General features: G+C 39.5%; 2 protein-coding genes across 2 annotated transcripts; one reads left to right on the forward strand and one right to left on the reverse strand.

Moving 5' to 3' along the window:
- Positions 1-1373: 1373 nt before the first annotated feature.
- Positions 1374-11860, reverse strand: LOC139740116 (uncharacterized). Its single transcript, XM_071650699.1, has 5 exons — positions 11692-11860; positions 7600-7666; positions 6929-7051; positions 5764-5863; positions 1374-1910 (listed from the first exon to the last, which is right to left on the reverse strand). Exons 1-5 carry the CDS (start codon positions 11858-11860, stop codon positions 1374-1376), a joined length of 996 nt encoding a protein of 331 aa, XP_071506800.1.
- A 942-nt stretch (positions 11861-12802) lies between these two features.
- LOC139740118 (mitochondrial transcription rescue factor 1-like) lies at positions 12803-16796 on the forward strand. Its single transcript, XM_071650700.1, has 3 exons — positions 12803-13146; positions 14215-14287; positions 16571-16796. Exons 1-3 carry the CDS (start codon positions 12803-12805, stop codon positions 16751-16753), a joined length of 600 nt encoding a protein of 199 aa, XP_071506801.1. The 3' UTR covers positions 16754-16796.
- Positions 16797-22917: the final 6121 nt, after the last annotated feature.

Consider the following 22917-nt stretch of genomic DNA (forward strand, 5'->3'; position numbering starts at 1 on the left):
AGTAAATCCCGGGTCCTGGAATGGTGTCTTTTGTCCACTTGAGAAGGAAGCACTGACTAATCCTTCTTTTGTCTATGCCGACTGCGGGCAGGTGCAATCTACTGAAATCGGCAGGCCTTTGTTTACAGGTCTACTTTCCGTCCACTATACATGTGCGTAGACAAGAACAAAAGCGTGTTCTTCCTTCGTATATCCTAGCATGGGGACGATTTCTAGTGAAGTTCACCAAGACAAAAGGATGAAAGACTTGACCGACGAACGAAAGCTTGACCCACTTTGAGGGACAAAATGAAAGCCGCTCCCGCAGGAGAGCACCCAAGCAGAACAATGCGAGCGGAAATGCATAGACAACACACGCAGATTAAGCAGCATACACACGCGTGGTTTATCAATGAGAATTTAGATCTATACACAGCACGTAGAGGATGCGCTCACTGCGGAGTTTCCCGACGCGAAAAAAATACATCTAGCTGAAAAATCAGGTATTTACTCAAAATTTTCCCATGTAAGTATACTCATATTTTTAGCAGAAACAATGGCTATGCTAATCAGCTACCAGTACATATCAGTGGCAGTTTCTTGGTGTAACAAATTATGGTACCACAAGAACTTAAATGACCAATGCTTTTCGCGCTCTTCTTAGTCGACCATGGCACATCAGGACTAAGGTCGCCGTTCGGCGACCATGGCACGTTAAGAGTTTTTAAAAAAATCATCTTTACTGTTAAGAGAAGCTGCCTATGTAATGTTCAAAGAGTATAATGCAATACTCTATGGAATATTCACTTTACCTTTGATAAATTGGCTTGATGTAAAAGACACAGGTTGTTTATACAAATTTAGCAAAAGGCTAAGAACAGTATGAAATTCCAAAGTTTAGAGATACTGTACGAGCTGAAATTTTCACGAATTGCTACTTGGAGGACATTTTCGCATGTTGTTAATTTCGCGGCTGCGAGGGTCCAACTGAACTGAGTTATTCACCTGTTGTTATTTTCGCAGTTCAAAGGTGATTCGCAATATTCACGAAAATAACACCACCGCGAAAATTTCAGCTCATACAGTACAGTATAATTACGTCACAACAACAAGCTAACTTCATAGAGAAAAGATGCCATTGCAAAACATCTCATCAGTCAAGAAAATTAGTTTTCTTTTGGGAAGTTAGCAGCTTCTCCACCTTCAGAAGTATGTTATTTTGCCTGAAGGGGAAGCTTGTTTATTTTTCCCAGAAATTAAAAAGAAAAATATTTCTGACAAAGCTTTGTGAAAATACTGAAACGCATATTGTATTTGTATAGAACTGACAAAAGCAACACAAACAACAATGATATTAATGCAACAAGAAATAATTATCAACTGCAATCATGACACTAAGGCCTGCTTAACTTGGAGTTTGGTCTTTTCTTTATCGGAGACACTGTGCCTAAGCCTGCTTGTGGTGCGCCTTGCTTGCTCACAGCATCATCACTACCACCAATCCCACGCTTACGGCTTCTCGACGGAGGAGTGCCATTTTTGGTTGTTCTTCCTTCCCTTGAAAGTCTTTCATTATTTGTCTTCCTCTTCCGACTCTCGGCCTCTCCAGAGCTGCTAGGGTTAGTCTCGTTACTAGACTCCAGACTTTCTGCGACAAGTTTGTTTGGAATGTGGTGTGTCTGAATGTTGGCAGCACGTTTCTTACTAGTAGGACTTCTGCTTCTTTGAGAGTCTGCCATTTTGTTGCTTGTGAATTCCCCTCTGCTTTCTGACTGCCCATTGGTAGTGTGTGTACCCTCACGCATAGGGGTGGAGCCAACCAGCCCGGCCATGGAAAGTCCCAATGTCCCCGCCTCCTCTTGATCTTCAATCTCCAGACACTGCTCTATGTTGGCGATACGTTGATGCATGGCGCACACCAACACCTGAAGCTGTGAGGATTAATGCAATGATGACTGTTAATTATCATTCCTCACTCTTGGCTCATATACTTACATGTACGTGCTAATATACCTAATAAGACTCACCACTCAACTGTCCACACATGATATTCAGCTCTCTTCCGCTAATAAAGAGCTGTTTCCCATGACACTAGACCCTAACTAGAAATATCACTGAAGGTGACTAATACCCCCTCCCCGTGACGACAGTCTTACCCAAGGAATGATCTTTCCTTGATCTGCCATTTAAATGCCATTACCATGGCAACGCAGCTTCCGACACGTCCAAAAAATATGTCTTGCACATCTTCCCACCAAGACTATTGTGTATGCCACATTTCATAAGCTTTTGTCAAAAACTGAGGAAGTAGTTCAATCCACAAGATCTTTCCTTGATCTTCCGCCATTAATATGCCGTTACCATGGCAACGCAGCTTCCGACACGTCCAAAAAATATGTCTTGCACATCTTCCCACCAAGACCAATGTGTGTGCCACATTTCATTAGCTTCAGTCGAATACAGAGGAAGTAGTTCAATCCGCAAGATCTTTCCTTGATCTTCTGCCATTTATATGCCGTTACCATGGTAATGCAGCTTCCGACACGTCCAAAAAATATGTCTTCCACATCTTCCCACCAAGATCAAGGTGTGTGCCACATTTCATAAGCTTTGGTCAAAAAACTGAGGAAGTAGTTAAATCCGCAAGATCTTTCCTTGATCTTCTGCCATTAATATGCCGTTACCATGGCAACGTACTTTCGGATACTGTCAAAAAATGCGTCTTGCACATCTACAACCAAAGGCACACATCTGTACCAAGTTTCATGGAAATTGGGCAAAAACTGAGGAAGTAGTTTGCAACACAAAAATTTTCCATCATTTTGGCTCATAATATGTGAGCTGTTACCATGGCAACATACTTTTTGTCACTGTCAAGAAATGTGTCATGCTGACTTATATCCTAAGACAAACATTCAATATGAATTCCATAAGAATTGGAAGAACACTGATGAAGCAGTTTTGCCATGAAGCATTTTGCCCTATATTTTTACCAATAACATGCCGTTACCATGGCAACGCACTTTTTGCCACTGCGGAAATATGTGTCTTGCACATTAACATATTCAGATGAACATCTGTGCCTAATTTCATAAAAATTGATCAAAAACTGTGGGAGGAGTTCGCGACGCAAGATTTGTACCCATTTTTGCCCATAATATGCCGTTACCATGGCAACGTACTTTTGGGTACTGTCAAAAAATACGTCTTGCACATCTACAACCCAAGGCACACATCTGTGCCAAGTTTTATGGGAATCGGTTGAAAACTGAGGAAGTAGTTCGCGACACAAGATTTGCAACGGACCGACCGCCCGACCGCCCGACCGACCGCCCGACCGCCCGACCGACCGCCCGACCGCCCGACCGTCCACTGATTCCTATATACCCCCTTCAAACTTTGGCGGGGGTATAAATATCAGATACAGACACCTGGGATGTGATGGTAACAAGAAGCATCCAAGTAACTCTCATCCTCACCCATGAATACAGTCTGACAAGTTATCCAGCCATGTTGGTATAGGTGCTCATTGGGATTTCATATTAAAGCGAATTGGCCAGATGAGGGAGAAACAATGTTTATGTATACATGAGAACAAGTAGACTGCCAACCCAGTGGTACTGTAGCTATGTAAGTAGTGCACACTGTAACAGTGGTGTAATCTAAGCTAGGAAACTTAATTATATTACAGTAAATGTTACATGGAAATTTTAAAAATGTTTATGTAAAATTTATAGCATATTCTGTTGGGACTTGGATATATTATAGGTACAAATGTATATCATGTAAGTTTTGTTGGAATTCTAATTAGTGTTTGAAATCACTTTTTTAGTAGGTTCAGTGTATGATTATATCTAGATAGAGAAGTCCACATAAAAGATGGCCGCATAATCGAAATTGGGCTGTACTCAGAGTTACCATAAAAGGGTGAAAGTACATGTATATTTTAGTGATTTATGAAAGAAGACTTTGCTGTGTTAGTGATCCATACACAGCAATAAATGGTTGCTAATATATAAATTAAATCCACTTATTCATTTTTTGGTTTCTCTCTCTGATTTTGGTACTAAGCAGTATAACCCTATGCCCTGCACTATAATGGCTACATCATGATCAGTCTAGAGACAAAACCAAACTAGAAATGTCGCTACAGCGACTGGTTATACCCCCGTCAAACAACATTTCATAAGCTTTGGTCAAAACAACATTTGATAAGCTTTGGTCAAAGAACTGAGGAAGTAGTTAAATCCGCAAGATCTTTCCTTGATCTTCTGCCATTAATATGCCGTTACCATGGCAACGTACTTTCGGGTACTGTCAAAAAATGCGTCTTGCACATCTACAACCAAAGGCACACATCTGTACCAAGTTTCATGGAAATTGGGCAAAAACTGAGGAAGTAGTTTGCAACACAAAATTTTCCATCATTTTGGCTCATAATATGTGAGCTGTTACCATGGCAACATACTTTTTGTCACTGTCAAGAAATGTGTCATGCTGACCTATATCCTAAGACAAACATTCAATATGAATTCCATGAGAATTGGAAGAACACTGATGAAGCAGTTTTGCCATGAAGCATTTTGCCCTATATTTTACCAATAACATGCCGTTACCATGGCAACGCACTTTTTGTCACTGCGGAAATATGTGTCTTGCACATTAACATATTCAGATGAACATCTGTACCTAATTTCATAAAATTGATCAAAAACTGTGGGAGGAGTTCGCGACGCAAGATTTGTACCAATTTTTGCCCATAATTTGCCGTTACCATGGCAACGTACTTTTGGGTACTGTCAAAAAATATGTCTTGCACATCTACAACCCAAGGCACACATCTGTGCCAAGTTTTATGGGAATCGGTTGAAAACTGAGGAAGTAGTTCGCGACGCAAGATTTGTACCCATTTTGCCCATAATATGCCGTTACCATGGCAACGTACTTTTGGGTACTGTCAAAAAATACGTCTTGCACATCTACAACCCAAGGCACACATCTGTGCCAAGTTTTATGGGAATCGGTTGAAAACTGAGGAAGTAGTTCGCGACGCAAGATTTGTACCCATTTTTGCCCATAATATGCCGTTACCATGGCAACGTACTTTTGGGTACTGTCAAAAAATACGTCTTGCACATCTACAACCCAAGGCACACATCTGTGCCAAGTTTTATGGGAATCGGTTGAAAACTGAGGAAGTAGTTCGCGACGCAAGATTTGCAACGGACCGACCGACCGCCCGACCGCCCGACCGACCGCCCGACCGACCGTCCGCTGATTCCTATATACCCCCTTCAAACTTCGTTTGGCGGGGGTATAAAAAACATAGACTGATTTTGAGGACTGAAATTACAGCTATATCTGTTTCTGAATGACTGCATAAAATTATCGAAGTAATTTGGGGGGGGGGATGCAAGAAATTTATAACAGAGATAGACTGACATTGGGATTGTTTCCCCTAATCTCTAAACTTTGGTTGCCATGACAAAAGTGTGTATCAACACATCTTAACCCCGTTGAGGAAGAGTCTCGAACTTACTCAGGATGGGGTCTATGGGAAATGCGTGTTGTAGCAAAATCAGCCCATCCTCAACAGGTTTTAAGAACACTAGATGGTGCTATTACACCACACTAACTCAGGGCCTGACTGTAAGTCTGGTTGTGGCATGACATACACTGTAAACACCACATACACAATGTCATGTTTGTGATTCTTATGAAGTGTTGTAACATCTTTGTGTTTGATCCTACACATAACGATTATGTGAACTTCTTTCAGCTCACCTTGAGAGTAGTTTCTTTCAGTGATTTCAAACTTGTGCTGCTCTCCACAAGGTTGTCAGATGCTGTCATGGCTGCAGTATCTGCTGATCCTACCTGATACCTACAAAAAGACCAGACAATGCACCTGATATCAAAAGACATCACATTCACAGAGTTTTTGAGAAATTTTTCATCCATTTCTGTCAGCAGATGTAAAATTGTTAGAAGGGAAACTCCATAATACCCACAGATATAACAAGATATCTGACATTGAGAAAAAAATGTTTGCAGTCCAGAGTTTCTTCCATATGTGTCAATTAACTTTATTCCTATTATCAGCTACAATGATCCATGTCTGCTTTGATAAGTAAAATGTCATTTACTGATTGAATGTGATAAAGCTAGAAAAAAAAAATCCCACTGAACATGTGACCATTACAAAGTCCAAGAGCCAACATGCCCAGCCCATTATCCCCTTGTCATTTGTCCGCACCGTTGCTTGGTTGTACATGTATACAAAGCAGTGTTCATGCTAACATACATGGTATGGAATACATGGTATGGCCCTAGCAACTCTATCCACAGTATTGAGATCTACACAGGCCTGTGTGCTGCGATGCCACATCATTTCAGACCACAGACCTCAATGTGCAAGGATTATTCCCTTGCATGCAATTTGCTGTAACTTGCCAGACATTTTACTAAGCATTCTACAGACCATCTTACCCTAAAAGTTTGATGCCATCACATTATGTGAGAATGCAATACACCTTTCTGGTATAAACACAGAGAACAGTGACTACCTGTGGAATTAGGAAGACCAGTTAATCCATATTCACTTACAGATAGGTTCCGGATATTTACAGAGCACTGCCATTATAACAAACTTGGGCATAACAAAATTTTGTCACAACAAAAGTAACAATTCAGGCCTCATACAGGGTAACTATTATCTATATCTTCATAATTACATCAGATTTCATTTAATGCATTTATTATTTTTTCTGCTTTAACAACTTTTCAATATAATGAAAAACAAAAACTGCTGGTAATGGCAGTCGCTTGTTCTGTATGATGATAAGCTAACGAAGCAAAGCCCTCACCCCTGGATTACCGATCTCATATACTTGGGTAATTTAAAGTCAGCATACACTCCAGGATCTATCAAAGGCAAAGGGGGACTTACATTGAGACACTGTCTACACTCAGAGTGAATGCATCCCGTAGGTCATCAAGAATTCTGGGTGTAGTCTTGTAAGACTTGCCCACCACAGATTGGCAGCCATTACAGATGAGGGGAGTGTATGTACTGGGTAGAACAGACATGGTAAGGGAGAAATGAAAAAGAGATGAGTATGTGACATAACATGAAGTATGCAACATTTATTCTCAGAGTATCAGCCATATAGATGAAAGTACAAGTAACTTTTAATATGCATGTGGGTGAGAAAATACAGCAATATTAGTAAAACACATCAGTAAATGCTTGAAGAATTCAAACAAAAATAAATTTTTGAAGTTTCAGTGCCATCATTACTAAATGAGAAGACTACTACAGCTTGTTGTGTGTTGTTCAATTTGCGATCCAACTGTGATTTGAGAAATTCACACAAAAATTAAACCCTCTCAAAAATAACTGCTTATACAGGTAGTGACCTTATTCAAATCGAAGATTCTTGCATCAAGTTGTTTGTGATTGCAACTGATTTACAAACTGCCATTTATCAATGCAAATACACAATTACATGTATGTATTCCAGTGTTTTTATCATGGCTGTAATAACTGAAAACACTTGAATCATCTTTGCTTATTTATGTTGATGTAGGGAAATTTGTCAATCAGTAGTAATAACTGACCTTCCCTGATCAATGCCATCTGTGGACGTCACCAACTTTGAAGATAACTCCACTGATGATGTTACACCTAGAGTGCAGAAAGAAAATAACACACAGTTCGGGGTATCAAAGAATGAGATGGTACAGAACTGAAAACTTTATGGCTTTGCATAAACTGGGTAAAAACCATACCAGCTGATCACCGAGAAAAGTACAGTACTTTGGAAGAATTGAATGGTATAATCCCAATCATTTTACTTTGGGAAGGTCATATAGCACAGCATTGAAATGATGCTTTGATTCTGCAATGCCATTATTTTTGGGCAACTTGTCCAAATGACTAACATCGCTTATTGGGTAATGACCATAGGTGCGTAAATATAACTTCTGTTTTATGTAATACAGTTGTCTTACCATATGCATGGCCTTTACATCTACATGTACTTTGATACATAGTTCCATTTTATACATACATTGTAGATACCTTCTACTCATTTCATGTTCCACATTTAAAATTTTCTTCAAATTGTGAGACAATGAAATGTAGAAAAACATGCACCACATCCCTTTACAGCCTGACCTCTCTTATGCAGCCTCTCTTTGTCCGGTTCTCTCTATCATCCAGTAGCAATCTTGCTGTTTTTGTTTTTGTTTTGATAATAATTACGGAGGAAGAGGGGGATTTCAAATTCAAATGAAATTCCTACACAAACTCACATGAGTTAGACTCCCTGTACATATCATTCCCAACATAATAACCATACATTCACATCAAATTTGATAATCTACTGAACGGACTCGACAAAGTATAGAACCTAGGTGTATGACGTTACTTTTGCAGTGCCAAGCATGACTTCAAAGCTCATTCTTATTGCCTCAGTAGTGTGATTTCAACTGGAACGTCGAGAGAGGGAAACCATTGCACAATCATGTTATCAAATTTTGTCCCTCCCTGCTAAACACCTGCTTAATGGCCATCATTGCATCATCTAGTGGTATAGCCCAAAGGTGATTCACAGGTGGCAGCAGAAGGTGAATACTGACATAGTCATGTGGGTAGCAAACCAAGCCACCCATAATTCGACCACTGCACCATCCAAGATTTGACCACCTGCTACAATATACAAACCTATGCTTTTGCACATGGTCTAAACTTAACATGCAGGTTTTTTTAAATTCCCACCTAGCACCTCCCAGGTTAGACACCTCAAGAATTCTTGTGAGCTGACAGTGCAGTACAACTATGAAATGATTAGTAAAACTTCGTACAACTACAGAGACTCCAACCCCAATCACCTTCTGATCTGGAGATTCTCCAGCCCGAAACCCCTAACAAACGGGAGACTCCAAGTTGATGTGTGCGAAGCGCAAAGTTCCTAGGGTTCTAGATGTTCTCTGGTGCTATCTAAGGCTTATTTTTTCAATATACGATAGCAATAATTAAGAAATCCTTTCCAAAGGGAGACACAGAGCTAGGGCGGGAGAAATCAAATCTCAAGCGGGAGAACGGGAGATTTTGCAAAAATGGGCTTTCTGCAGGAGATCTCCTGTCGAAAACAGGAGAGTTGGAGTCTCTGCAACTACGACTCACGAGTGACGCTTATCATACAAGTACTCACTCGCCTGATCACCCTGGGCCTTGCCAAGGGCCAAGGCAAGTGGCCTTGCACATCATCATTTGACTTGTTATGATAGTGTATTAAATTTACAAACTAAACTCGAGTAATTTAGAGAAAAACTGAGAGCGCAGACCTTCGCCAAACAGCTCATCTCCACTACTGATCTCGTTCTTCCATAGAGATAGCTCTGTCATTTCCACTCATACGTACATTCTATGCATGCTGAAATCGCCTGGTGGTTTCCTAAAATTAGTAATGTAGAAGCCTTTTTGTTACATCATCAACATCCAGCTGCGCAGCGCAGCATGCCTCGCTCTAGCAGAAACTAGAGCCAGAGGTAGAGCATGCTCTTACAAACAAACAAACGTCAATGAAAACTAACCTTCGCGCTCCCTTTTGGCGGAGGTAAATTAACTCTTAACGTGCCATGGTCGCCGTTCATGGTCGCCGATCGGCGACAAAGAACAGCGAGAAAAGCATTGATCATTTCAGTTCTTGTGGTACCCTAATGTGTTACACCAAGCAACTGCCAATGATATGCACTGGTAGCTGATTAGCATAGCCATCATTTCCACTAAAAATATGAGCATGCTAGATTTTTTTTTTCACATTGGGAAAATCCGCAGCGGGCGCAGCCTCTGCGAGATGTGTATGGATCAAAAGTCTCATAGGTAAACCATGCCTGTGTATGCTATTGACTCTGCGTGTATTTCCTATGCGGTTCCACTCGCATTGTTCCGCTTGGACGCTGTCCTGCGGGAAGCTTTCGTTCGTCGGTCAAGTCTTTCATCCTTTTGTTTTGGTGAACGTCACTAATCGTCCCTACACTAGCATAGGAATTGCGCGCGGACAAAGGCCTGCCGATTTCAAAAGAGTACGCCCGCTCGCGGTCTGCGTAGACAAAAGGAGGATTAGCAGGTTCTTCCTTCTCAGGTGGACAAAAGACACTATTCCAGGGCCCGGGACAATTACTTTAGTTTCAAATACAGGATCTGGGACTAAAGGACTCAGATTTGGGAATGAATTACTGAGGCAGAAAGAGAAATTGCTAGGACAAAATAAACTGCTGGTATCTTTGGAATCATACAATTCTAGAAGGCAGTTTTGTTATCATTTGAAAGAGGAGATGTTGCTCTAAAACTTTCTCACAGAGTAAAGGGAGCGTTCCATTGAAGAAAAAACACGGCTGACTCTTTTTTTCCATACTACACAAAAATTTCTAATAATTTTTTGATGTATCAAATATTTCTGCAATATTTCAGATTCAGACAGATATTGTGGCAAACTGACTGCATGACACGAAAGAGCAAACATTTCTTGATATATGTTGTGTAGAACTCAATTCAAAACAGTCAATAGTTTCAGAGATATGGCGGTTTTAAATTTCATTGTCAGTCCAGTTTCGAAACGTTCTGGCGTTAGGTAAAAACCTCTGGCACGTTAGGGGTTTTGGGCCTGGCACATTAAGAGTTAACTCCCGAGTGGTAGAATCTAACTAAATCTTTACTGCTTGCATGCTCCCTGGATAGAACTCCAACTCAGTTCGGGAAACCCACTCACAAGGGGGGCCCCTCCTTATAAGTAACCCGTCCCCCTTATAAGTAACCCCCTCCCCCTTATAAGTAACCCCCGGGGCACCCCTTATAAGGAGTCTCCACGCTTTTTTGCAATGCAACGCGAAAATGAAAGGACTGCGGCAATTCGCTTGATTATGTCCATAAAGCTTCACAAGTTTCCTAGTTACTCACGAAATTTGAGCAAAATCGGTTTGAGGCATCATATCTAAAATCATGGATTTAAATGCGATGTCAAACGACCCATGTGAATGCTGAAATGCGAGCGATTACTGGCGTGAGTGTCGCCAGGCGCGGCGGCGCGGCAATGCTTGAGTGCAGACGTGGCGACTGAGTACGAAAGTCTCCGTACTCATTTCAGCATTCGCATGGGTCGTTTGACATCGCATTTAAATCCATGATTTTAGATATGATGCCTCGAACCGATTTTGCTCAAATTTCGTAACTAGGAAACTTGTGAAGCTTTATGGACATAATCAAGCGAATTGCCGCAGTCCTTTCATTTTCGCGTTGCATTGCAAAAAAGCGTGGAGACTCCTTATAAGGGGTGCCCCGGGGGTTACTTATAAGGGGGACGGGGTTACTTATAAGGGGGACGGGTTATATAGGAGGGGCCCCCCTTGTGAGTGGGTTTCCCGAACTGAACTCCAAGCTGACGGTTCCTTGCATATTGGAACTGACTGCGCAAATTGTGACCTGACCTGACAGCAGTCAGCACTGCATCAGTTAACTACTGTTTCGCCATGTAAACAAAATGTTTTCGTCTCCTTCCAGCTACGGGCCGACCGACCAGGATCCATAATATCCAGCTAACGTGTTACACTTACAGTGTGACTGCAACGTGGCAACAATAAACATAATATATGGGACTACGTTACGTAGTCCACAGTTGTGACCAACCAGTGCAGCTATTTACTTACGATCCAGAGTAATTGCCTTCAGGTCATCATTAGCAGCTACAAAAGCTAGTGAATCACTCAATATCGTATTGCATTGCTGGCACTGGAAAACAACAGGTAAATCTTTGCTCTCCTGTCCAGCGATATTTTCGGGCTCATCAACTGCGGGTTCCTCGTCGACTCCGTCCATGCTTTACTAGTAATTCACTCTCAAATTTCGCTCGCTCGATCAAATTGTAAACAGTACAATTGTAGTATTGCACGTGCACGGTACTAGCGCGCGCGCGCGCGTGTATGAGTGCTTAGTCTCAAAACCAGAAACCTGTTCTTAATTTTAATTATTCGTAATGATTGCACCGTTTTCCACGATTGAATACTCATATTATTAAAATATCATAAATTATTCTCTCTTTTGATTTTTATGGTGATTAAGAAAGCTATACATGCTTGCTTTTAAAACGAGTGTAGCGGATGAAGTGGATAGAAGATAGACCAGAGACTATGTCCATGCGATTGTAAACAATTTGTTCGGCACGTGTTGGGCGTTCATATCATAGAGGCGGACCTTCTAAATTGTAAATTCCTGATTATAATACGCGTCTATGTTTTATTTCGGCAAAAGTGTTTGTGGACGCTGGAAGACCCAGCTTTTAGCATCTACCTTTGCAGCACAGGACTTCAATAGCTTGGCAGCAGTTTAATGAATTAGAAACAGCCGTCAGCCCATATCGCTGCAGCGATACGGCGGAGGTTTGGTTAGCGCAGCCAGAGAATTGGGGGAAAGGCGCTCTCACAACCCGTATCTGAAGAGTGGGGCTGTGGAACCATGGTACTGGTATTCAAATTGGCGCACAATGCGAACACTGCTACAAGTCTAAGTGCAGCCATGGGCATATTCAACCGGACAATTTTGTCGAAGTGTGTTATAATAGATCAACTAAGATTCTCTCGAAGTTTATGCGGCCTCGCTTGCACTCGGAGTCGCAGTCAAGAATGTAGAGAACAACCGCCGGTCGTATTGACCAAGCCAAGTTTCACATCTTTTGACTCGGCGGAAATTATCAAGCAGCAGAATTTTATATCACGTGCACGAGCTGTTACAATATTCATACCGTCTCTCAGTTGTCCCGGTATGAAGTCATTGTATGGGATTCAAACTAACTTGGGCCAGTATTCTCACTCCTTGTCCACAAGAGCAGTTTTAGTGCAGCCATGTCAAGTGAGGCATTATTCAACGAAAAAATCCAAGTCCAAAACATCCTTGAAGTCGAAGAATAACGCTCGCGATCTTGAAGACCAAGACGCCAGTGATGAGAGTAGCAGTGATGCTGAGGAGGAAGAGGAGGAGGAGGAGGAGGATTGGAATCCGGATGATGAGGTGGATGAGGCCAAGAAGGACTGGAAAGATCTCAAGATGAGTGTACCTTCCCTCAGGATTGATGCCATCTTGAGTGCTGGACTAGGAATTTCAAGAAAGTAAGAGTCCCTAAGTTATCTACTCAGGTCTAGATTGCAACAGACGGCAACATTATCAAACAGCTGTCACAGCAACAATATTGTCATTATTACCATCATCACCATTCGAATATGATAGCTACTGTGCATTGTTTGTATATTAAAGGGATATCAAATTGCTACACTGTATGTTGAATGGTTCTTCATGTAGACTCTATTGATAATCCTTTCAAATATTGGGATATACTGATTTTTTTCTGTGAGGTTTTCCATCTACCTGATTAAATGTTGTCATGTTGATAGGAAAACAATGATCATTTACATTCTAAATACAGTAATGTGAAGATGTACATCAGATTTCTCTATGAAATTTAACTTACTTGTTTGCAGCAGAACAGCAACTTAATTGATTGTAGATTTACTGTACAACTGTGTATATCACGTTTAGCTGTTTAGCAGATGATATCAGCTTACCATTTTCATTCAATGTTGAAGGCATTCAGACTTTATCAGAGGTGTAGAAATTTCAATACAAATGCACTGACTTTGTTTTCATATTTGACTTGATTTGTTGTTGTTGTTGTTGTTTTTTTTTTTTTTGAGGGGGTGGGAGGTTGGGTATTTTGAGTTGAGATCCAAGTGAAACTGTTCTACATGACCTCATTCTTCTTTTTAATTCCTATGTCTATTCATGTCAACTTCACATTTGCCCTGCATCCTTTTAAGAGTTTAAGAGCTCACTTAAAACCTTTTTATTTAAACAAGCTTTTTTGTAAACATTTCCTTTATTCCTTTTCTCATACCTCCTTATCACTGATATTTTCTTTCTGCCCGTCTCTTTCTTGTGCCATGAGCATCTATTCATGATGGATACCGGCGCCTTACAAGTGTTCATATTATTATTATTATTATTATTATTATTATTATTATTATTATTATTATTATTATTATCTTCATTTACTATGATACAACCTCTTGTACTGGGCAACAGGCCCCTGTTGATGCAACAATTCTGTTACCATATTTCTGTTGCTGTTGTTTATATACGTCTTTGAATGTTTTCCTTTGTTGTTTGAAATACTTGAACAGGAAGGTGGAAGATGCTTTTCTCAGTGCAAAGTTGAGGCACAATGGACAGAAGGTCACAAAGAAGAGCAAACAGGTGGGACTTTGATTATCAACTTTGATGTGCTACCTGAGTGAACTGTCTGATTTGTGTGCCAGGTCCTCTTATTTTCCACATGGAAACAAGGGAAGAATAAAAGTGAAGTATTTTCTTCGGGCATTTTGTTATGGAAGAAAGATAAAAATTCACTTTAAAGAGCCAAAACATAGTTCTGGTACGCCTGTAAGAATTGTCAAATTTTGTTCCCAAATGTACACGTATGCCTGAGAAATCTGTGGAATAATGCTGTAATAACACGATACATGTATTCACTGGGTAACGACAAAAATGTGAAATATTAACCAAAAATGTTTGCATCTGAAAACCTACCTGATCGGGGCCAGGCTAACTCCGACTCTAGGACATCTCGACCTCACTTTAATGGCAGGACCAAGTTGTGTAAAACTAACTTCTTGATTGTACAGCATTGTGCTCTGGGAGAGCTTCGTGTTCAACTGTTTCTGGCTTGTCGCAGTTCACAACGTGTGCATCAAAAAACCACGCATGCCTCAAAAACCTCCTTGGCGTGTCTACAAAATGAACATGCACCTATGTATATTTAGTTATTTTAAAGCGTCTTTGGTATAGAATATGGCTATCACCAACTACGTATAATTGCCTGAAATAGGGCAGTGTTGTCTCTGTGACCAAGTTAACCCGGATCCTCCTGGGATAAAAGTCGGTTTACTGACTTTTACTTTTAATCTGAAAATACTCTGAAACAACTCATCATCCAGGCATATCGCGTCAGCTAGGTACGTTTCTTGGTAGCTTCCTTCGATATATTGCAAGCAAATAATCATGCAAGACGGGTTCTCAAGCCCTTACCAGAACTATGTTTTCACTTTAATATTACTCAATCCAAAGACTGTTTCATGTTTTGAGGTATGCATGGTGCAAATTGACGTACAAAAAAAAAAAAAGTAATAAAAATAAAAAGAATTGTGCACATAGTGAAATTTCCAGTTATTCAAAAAAATGCTGATTTGATAGACCCACAATGTAGCCACATAGATAATAAGACAAACATTTACATGTACATGTATGTTGACTTGCAAGGTTTCAAATTGATGCAGTTCTCCTTAAAGGACAAGTCCACTTTCATACACATAAGGATTGAGAGAATGCAGCAATATTAGTAGAACACATCAGTGAAAGTTTGAGGAAAATTGGACAATCCATTCAGAAGATACGAATGTTTTAAGTATCTGCGCAGTTACTGCTGGAAGAGAAGACTACAGTATATGATGTCACATGCGTACAACTATATAAGGAAAATAAAAAGAGAATTTGACAAAACTTTACTTTTTGAATAAAGTGCACAGTTCTTCGACTTGCTACTGACGTATGTTAAGGGTAATATTATTCCCCCTGCCTTCTGAAAGAGAGAAGTCAAGTGTTCTTTTGTTATGGGAGAAAAATGGAAATATGTTGAATTTTCTTTATTCTTTCTTTATATCGTTGTACTCATGTGACATCACAAGCTATAGTAGTCTTTTCATCCAGCCATGACTGAGCAGAAACTTCAAAAATTCATAACTTTTTAACAACGGATTGTCCGATTTTGCTCAAACTCTCACTGTTGTGTTCTACTAATATTGCTGCATTCACTCAACCCACGTGTCTATGAAGGTGAACTTGCCCTTTAAAGACACTCAGTCGTGGCGAGTGGTTTGTGCGGCACGGAGACGAACGCAACACGCTGCCTCCCCCATTCTGTATCAAATGTAGTGACCCCCGAATGAGAATAGCGCTGGCTCAATGGGTCAGCGAAAATACGATAGGCTACAAGAGAGCTCCCTGTGCTTATCTCCTAACCCAAAATAGCTGTTCCAGCGAGCCACGAGAGCTTCCGAATGGACGCACACTCTCAGTGCGCATGCACATGAAGAGAGGCCGAAAGAGCCACGCGTCTTCTAGCCTCTCTCCTCCAATCAACGCAGCTCGCGGTGACAATATTTGTGTATGATGCGTACACACACACGCACACACACACACACACACACACACACGCCGCAGCGTCTTCTGGCCTCTCTCCTCCAATCACCGCAGCTCGCGGTGACAATGTTTGTGTATGATGCGTACACACACACGCACACACACACACACACTTGTCTCAGTGGTAGCATTGCGCAATTGCATGCACAAACTTCGGTCGTTCGGAGTTTACGTACCATTAGGGATGGCGATCGGCTGCCTTTAAATCTATGATAATAGAGGGGATAAACTAAAGGTATATTTTAGTTGCTGTTTCTTATTCTATTCTTGTTTTTTGAACAGGTGGCTGAGGGTGATATTTTGGATGTGGTCCGGGATGACAAAGTGGCTACCAAGGATGACGACCAGGGAATGGTGGTCATGAGAGTAGCTGTGATGAGGGTCAAAGGTGAAAGGTCAGCCTCGGATCGCATACCTGTCAGGTTACGGCGATGGAAGCGACTGGAAGTACCCCACAAGAAGTGATACAGTGTACAGTAGAAGCTTCAGACTTTCATCTTCTGGGAGTGCAGTTGACTCTGCCCTGATCATATTTCCTGGCAAAATTCAAAGCGTCTGCCTGGAGACAGAAATAAGGACAGACTTGGTTTCTTAAGGTGAAGTTGGTGCTTTACATCTTTAACTCTACTGGATTGAAAATAAAAGTTTATCTGATGTTCCTTTGATATTGATGTCTTCTATGCAGTCACATAAGTACGAATATTGTACTCTGTATATGACAAAACCTTGCAAGGTTTTTATTTTTGCAAATTTTGCAAGTCAGGTATCATTTGTTAATTTATAAACACACAAAAGAACTTCAGAAAGCTACACTCAATTATGCATTGTATTCACATGTTAAATCCCTCTTGTACCTGCTCTCTATTAACTCTTTATGTGCCATGGTGGAAACCCCATGTGTGCCACGTTATTCTGAGACACGAAGATAGTCATGCTTAGAGAAAGAATTCTGTTTTTCCAATTTTTCTTTTGAATTATCAGTTGCTACATTACTGTAAAGGAATGACTTTTGCACATAAAATATTGACAGAAACTTATTAAAGTGTACATGCAAAATCTAGTTTGGAACACCGCTTGATAGTCATTCACCACATAGAATGCATGCCGTATGTGAGAGGAACAAAAGCGCGAGAAACGCTTTGATTGTACCGCGGGATTAGCGATTTATCGATCGGTTTTGGCGGCTTTGTTGAGCTGAATATGCCAAGTTGGCACGCTGTCGACTGAGTCGGACGTGCGAACGTGGCACATAAAGAGTTAAGTGTTCTGTCCTCTTACGAAGTACACAGCAACAGGCATCTGCAAAAGTGGACATTTATACGGTGTTGAAATTTTTGTGCGATATGAAACTTGTGCAAAAAAAAAAAGCATGCCAATGTAACTGCTTGTTATATTTTGACCATTGTAAAATATTTTCATTCTGCAGAATTACAAACACACAAAATTTATCTTTCCCGGGGGGGGGGGGGGGGGGGGGGATTTACTTGTGCAAAATATCCACTTTTACAGTACAGTATTTTATCTATCACTTTGAACTGAATGTACAAGTGTATTTCAGTATGTGGAATCCACTTGGCATGCATTAATTATGGCTATGTGTGACAAGACTTGGGCAAACCTGCTTTAAAGGGATTGTATCGTTTTGGTCGAGACCTAATTTCAGGATTCTAACATTTTTTGGTGAGATAATGGGAAACCCCTTATGAAATATGAAAGAGCATGTAATTCTGTGAGAAATTCAACGTTTATTTGATGAAAATTGTTTTTGAAATGGCTGAGATATCCAAAAAGAGCAATTCTTTTAAAGTGTGGGACCCACACTTTATTACGATTGCTTTGTTTTACTTTGTTTTTGGATGTTTCAGTCATTCCAAACCCGATATTCATCAAATAAACTTTGAATTCCTCTTAAAATGGTATGCTCTGTACTATATCATAAGTGTTTTCTTGGTATCTCGCAAAAATTTAAAAGCTCAATTTTCATCTCCACCAATACTGTACCATCCCTTTAACAAGAGCAAGACTAAAGGTATATATATAAGATTTATTGAACAGGTTTATGTAGTTAGAATGAAGGTAGGGTTTGGTGTGTTCCACCTTTTTTGATCAAGCACAGTGATACACAATGATGGAAATAAAAGTGAAATATACATTTGTAGGACAAGAATACTGTATACTGCATATAAGACAATGAAAATATACGCCTTTAAAAGTACAGTTCAAAGAATTGTACAGTTAGCAAGAAGTGGTGTCACAGACTAGTTGATCTGTCCTCCTGTATTGATGACCTACAAATGTATGCGATTTATGTCTTCCATACTTCATTTGTCATCATGATTACCACACAGAACACACAGCCAGCGATACATAATAAACATACATGTATGCTGTATCTTTTCAAGCAGTTTGTTTGTGATTAATTTGTGCAATTGATACATGCTTTTGTTGTGTGTATGTGTGATGAGGAGTGAAGAATGTACAGGCTGTATGTGGGTATTACACTTGAATGTATGCATGCATGAATGATCATTGATGTACAATAGTTGTGCATGTACAGTGTACGTGTACATGTATTACTATTGGACATTTAAGAAAGTCTTTAAAATCCTGTGACAACCACATACATGTAGTACAGTATGAGAGCCTCATATCACCAGCCCTATCAATTCCTACTGCCTTTGATTGGCATACTGACAATGAAAATGTTCACTGGACAAATCAATGTACAATGTAACCCAGTGTCTGGATATAAACCTATCAGGTTCATGCTCTCTTGGCCAGCACAACTACATTTGTATGTACAATGTACATGTAAAACTCAGTTTTGGGAAGTGCAGTGGACCCTTGTTATGAAGAGCTCATAAATATACATGTACAACAAAATACTCTTAGAAAAAGGTGGTCCCACTCTTCATGTTTCTTTGTTTTCATACCTTGATAATAAGGTGAGAAATGTGATATGTGCGTACTAGGTAACAAGGCTAATCGTCTTGGGGTCCGTTTCATGAAGTCATCACAAAGTCTTTACATAAATCTCAGAATGGCCAAAGTTGCTTACATGTATGGTTTTTGCAGCTGTACATTAGACTTTAAAATCCATTTCAAGAAGTTTCTCATAAGCGTCTCTTACGAAAGAAAAGTCTCTCATAAGATTTTCATGGAACAGACCCCTGGTTTCTAGGTCTTCATTATAACATAGGCCTACATACTGTAAAAGTGGCCATATTCTTTATACATGTACTGTATGACCCGTCTCGGCAACATTCAGTCCATGTTATGCGATATGGGTGGATGAACAAGACTGCTATGGCAAATTGTAGAGTTCATGTACACTGCTATTGGTACATGTATTTGTATTCGTGTATTAACACGCACCCACAAACACAAACAAACATGTGATGTCTCCTTTTTGACTCCAATGACAGACATTCAATCATATTAACACATAACTGTACAGACAACAGCGCCATGAAATGCTCAAAACTTCTACGGTTATAGAAGCGTTGGATTTTACTCTATGTTGTATTTGCAAGAAAAGCTTTCACTATCAGTGTTTGACTTAAAGAAAGATTTTTTTTATTGTGAAGGATACCCACTGTTTTATCAGGGACACAAAACTTCTGTACATAATGTTTGAATTTTTATTTTCAAGATATGCTGATCTACACGAATTGAATGCCATAATTTACATAGTACAGCCATGTGATATTGAAGAAACAATACATTGTACAACTAATTGTTGTAAAGTACAGTGTAGTACAATGTATATGATAATGAGCAAATGTAAACTACCCTACTAGAACAAATGTCTCAGAGAAAAGTCTGATACAGTGTATTGCAACTCAGTTGCTAGATGCTTCTAAATACAGTCAAAAACAAATGACCTTGGTGAAAGGCACAATGTAAACGGTCAACATCAGCTGTGATAGCTGATCTTGTTAGTGGCACACTGGTTCTGCTTTGGTTTCTCATTGAAAATATGAGTTATAACACAGAAATATTTGACCTGATCAGGATTTGTGGAATACATTTGAATACTAGTATACATTGCACAAGTATGTAACTTTTTGAATCACTCAAAAAGTTCATTAGCCACACAGATAGAGACATTTAAGAAGCACTGAATTTGAATATGACTGGCAACAGGATAGCTATCTGAAATGTATGATTCCATCGTCTTCGTGTAACCTTGCCTGCCCAAGGGTATACATTTAACCACATTATTGTTTGTTTAACATGTACACACACCTGAATCACAGTTATGATGTAAGGCCTAGCTTAACCCTTTCTGATTCATTCAGCCAGTGAATGGTTCCAGGTTTGAAACCAATTTAGGATGCTTGGTTGTTAAACTACATTTAGTAGTTTCAAGTGGCATAGATAGAAATAAATGCAGCATTTCTTTCTCACTATAAAGTGTCATGCTAAGCTAGTAAAATCAGTGATATTATGCCACAAGTTTGAGTACTAGTATACACTACTGTAAACCCAGACATATTTGTGGCATGAAATTTGTGCAAATTGGGGCCAATGGCCTTTATGCCCGGCATGACATTTTTGTGATACACAGTACCACTGGCATTCAATATAGACATAGTGTAGACAAGAATGAAAGAGCATTTTAATTTCACAAATTTTGGATCCTTGCAAATTGGATCATGGAAATTGCTGGTTTTACAGTTTATGGAGTATTATGGAGTGGGAGAATGATCTATGAATAGAAACATTCTGGGTGGCAGTATAAAAGAGAGAAAGAGACTAGATACAATGATTTTTTTTTCTTACCAAAACTTTATGAAATCCTCACCCAAATGTATTTGACTCTAAAGTATTCTGAAAGATAACAGAGGAAATGAAAAATATTTTATCGGATACAAGATTTCCCAGTTCTACTGAAATGCAAAATCCATTCAAATCTAAAAAATTGTAGTTCATGATTAAATGTACTCTTACACCAAGATGTTCTATTCTGTACAAACACCATAAAATAAGCAATAATTCCCAAGTTCAAACACATGTATGACAATATCTAAAATGTATACATTAGATAATAAAATATTGACAAGAAAAAACAGATCATATCCAAACAAGAATTCTCAGAAGGGCTAAAATTTCATCTTCCACCATTTAGTATTTGCTTGCAATACATTCAAAAGGATGACCAAGAAACTTTTCTAGCTGACTCGATTTGCCACGATACCAAGATGTTTTGGTGTATTACAGGTGTAGAATGATTTTGATTGTACAACGTGACTTTCATTCCCAAAGCGCCCTCCCCCATTCAGTGGTAGGTGGGTAGGCCACTACACGATACTTGATCATGCCCTAGCAATCATAATCATTTTATCAGATGCATGCAAACTATGTAGCAACAATGATCTGGGGGGCGTTTCATCAACGAGTTCGTCGGAGGTTTTCACCGACAAATTTGCTATCAGCCAATCAGACGCAAGGATTTCAGTAGCTTTTAACAGTTGTCAGTGTAAATCACTGACAAAAAGTGTCATGAAACGGTCCCCTGATATGCACTGATTTCACATATTATTTCACACATACGGTATTTGAGTGCATATGGGTATATTCTAGAGCAAAAATGAACAGTTTTGCAGACATATGAGAACTATCTTTTCACTTGAAGATTACAATCACAATTCATACACATGATCATATAAGACAATTTTCTATTGTCTTGAAGAGGTCTACATTAAAGCAGCTGAACATTACGTAACTCAAATCAAGACCACAATCACAATTCATAACTGTACACATGATTGCCAAAGATAACATTCTGTGTCTGAAAGAGCTCTCATTTTCTATATTCTGAATGGTGCATAACTCTGGTGCATAATATCTGAATGGTGCATTATAACTCAAATCCAGATTACAATCACAATTTGTAAACATGATTATGAAACAGATTTTTTTTTCTATCATCTGAAAGAGCTCTCGGGTCTTTTTAGTAGTGCAGTAGGAATGTGACATACAATTTGTACATTGCACCTGCTGATTTCTTCATCAAGTCTTCTTGATGTGTCTAATTTTACCACTTATACAATACTAAATCTTGCATTTGCTATTGTACCATGAACTAATGCTTGCAGGAACTTCCTGTAAAATCAATGGGGAAAGTGTTCAATTACCACTACCATTATCCTATAATAGTCTAATAAAATTTGCAATTGAAAAATTACAATGTTCTAAAATGTGAAACAATATGAACATGGAATGAAGAAGATGTGACTCAATTTGTGTCCATGATTTTCCTATATTTCGCTTTGTACACACATACAATTTCTGATACTTTTCATGGATATAAATGAGCATAATTGTTTTAAAATGACATTTCAGATATTAAAGAATGGAATTGCACAAAAATAGAGACTAATGAGAATTGATGCAATGCTTCTTTATTGCAGTTAACATCACATCAGGTAGTTTGCCATACGTGTATATGGCACAAATGCTAGTTTTCCTCCTATCATCCCATTGTGCTAATTTACTGTTCTACCTATTACAGCATGTGTAGCATTGTATGCGATGCTACTGCATATTGTCTGCAGCATTCATGGGCAGAAATGCTCCACTCATATGATTTGGAGGGCCACTTCTCAGTTTTTGCTGCAAACTGA

This window comes from Diadema antillarum, unplaced genomic scaffold, assembly GCF_040938485.1.
Source record: "Diadema antillarum isolate AM-2024a unplaced genomic scaffold, OU_Dant_1.0 seq00000836_RagTag, whole genome shotgun sequence".
In the NCBI taxonomy this organism is placed as follows: Eukaryota; Metazoa; Echinodermata; class Echinoidea; order Diadematoida; family Diadematidae; genus Diadema; species Diadema antillarum.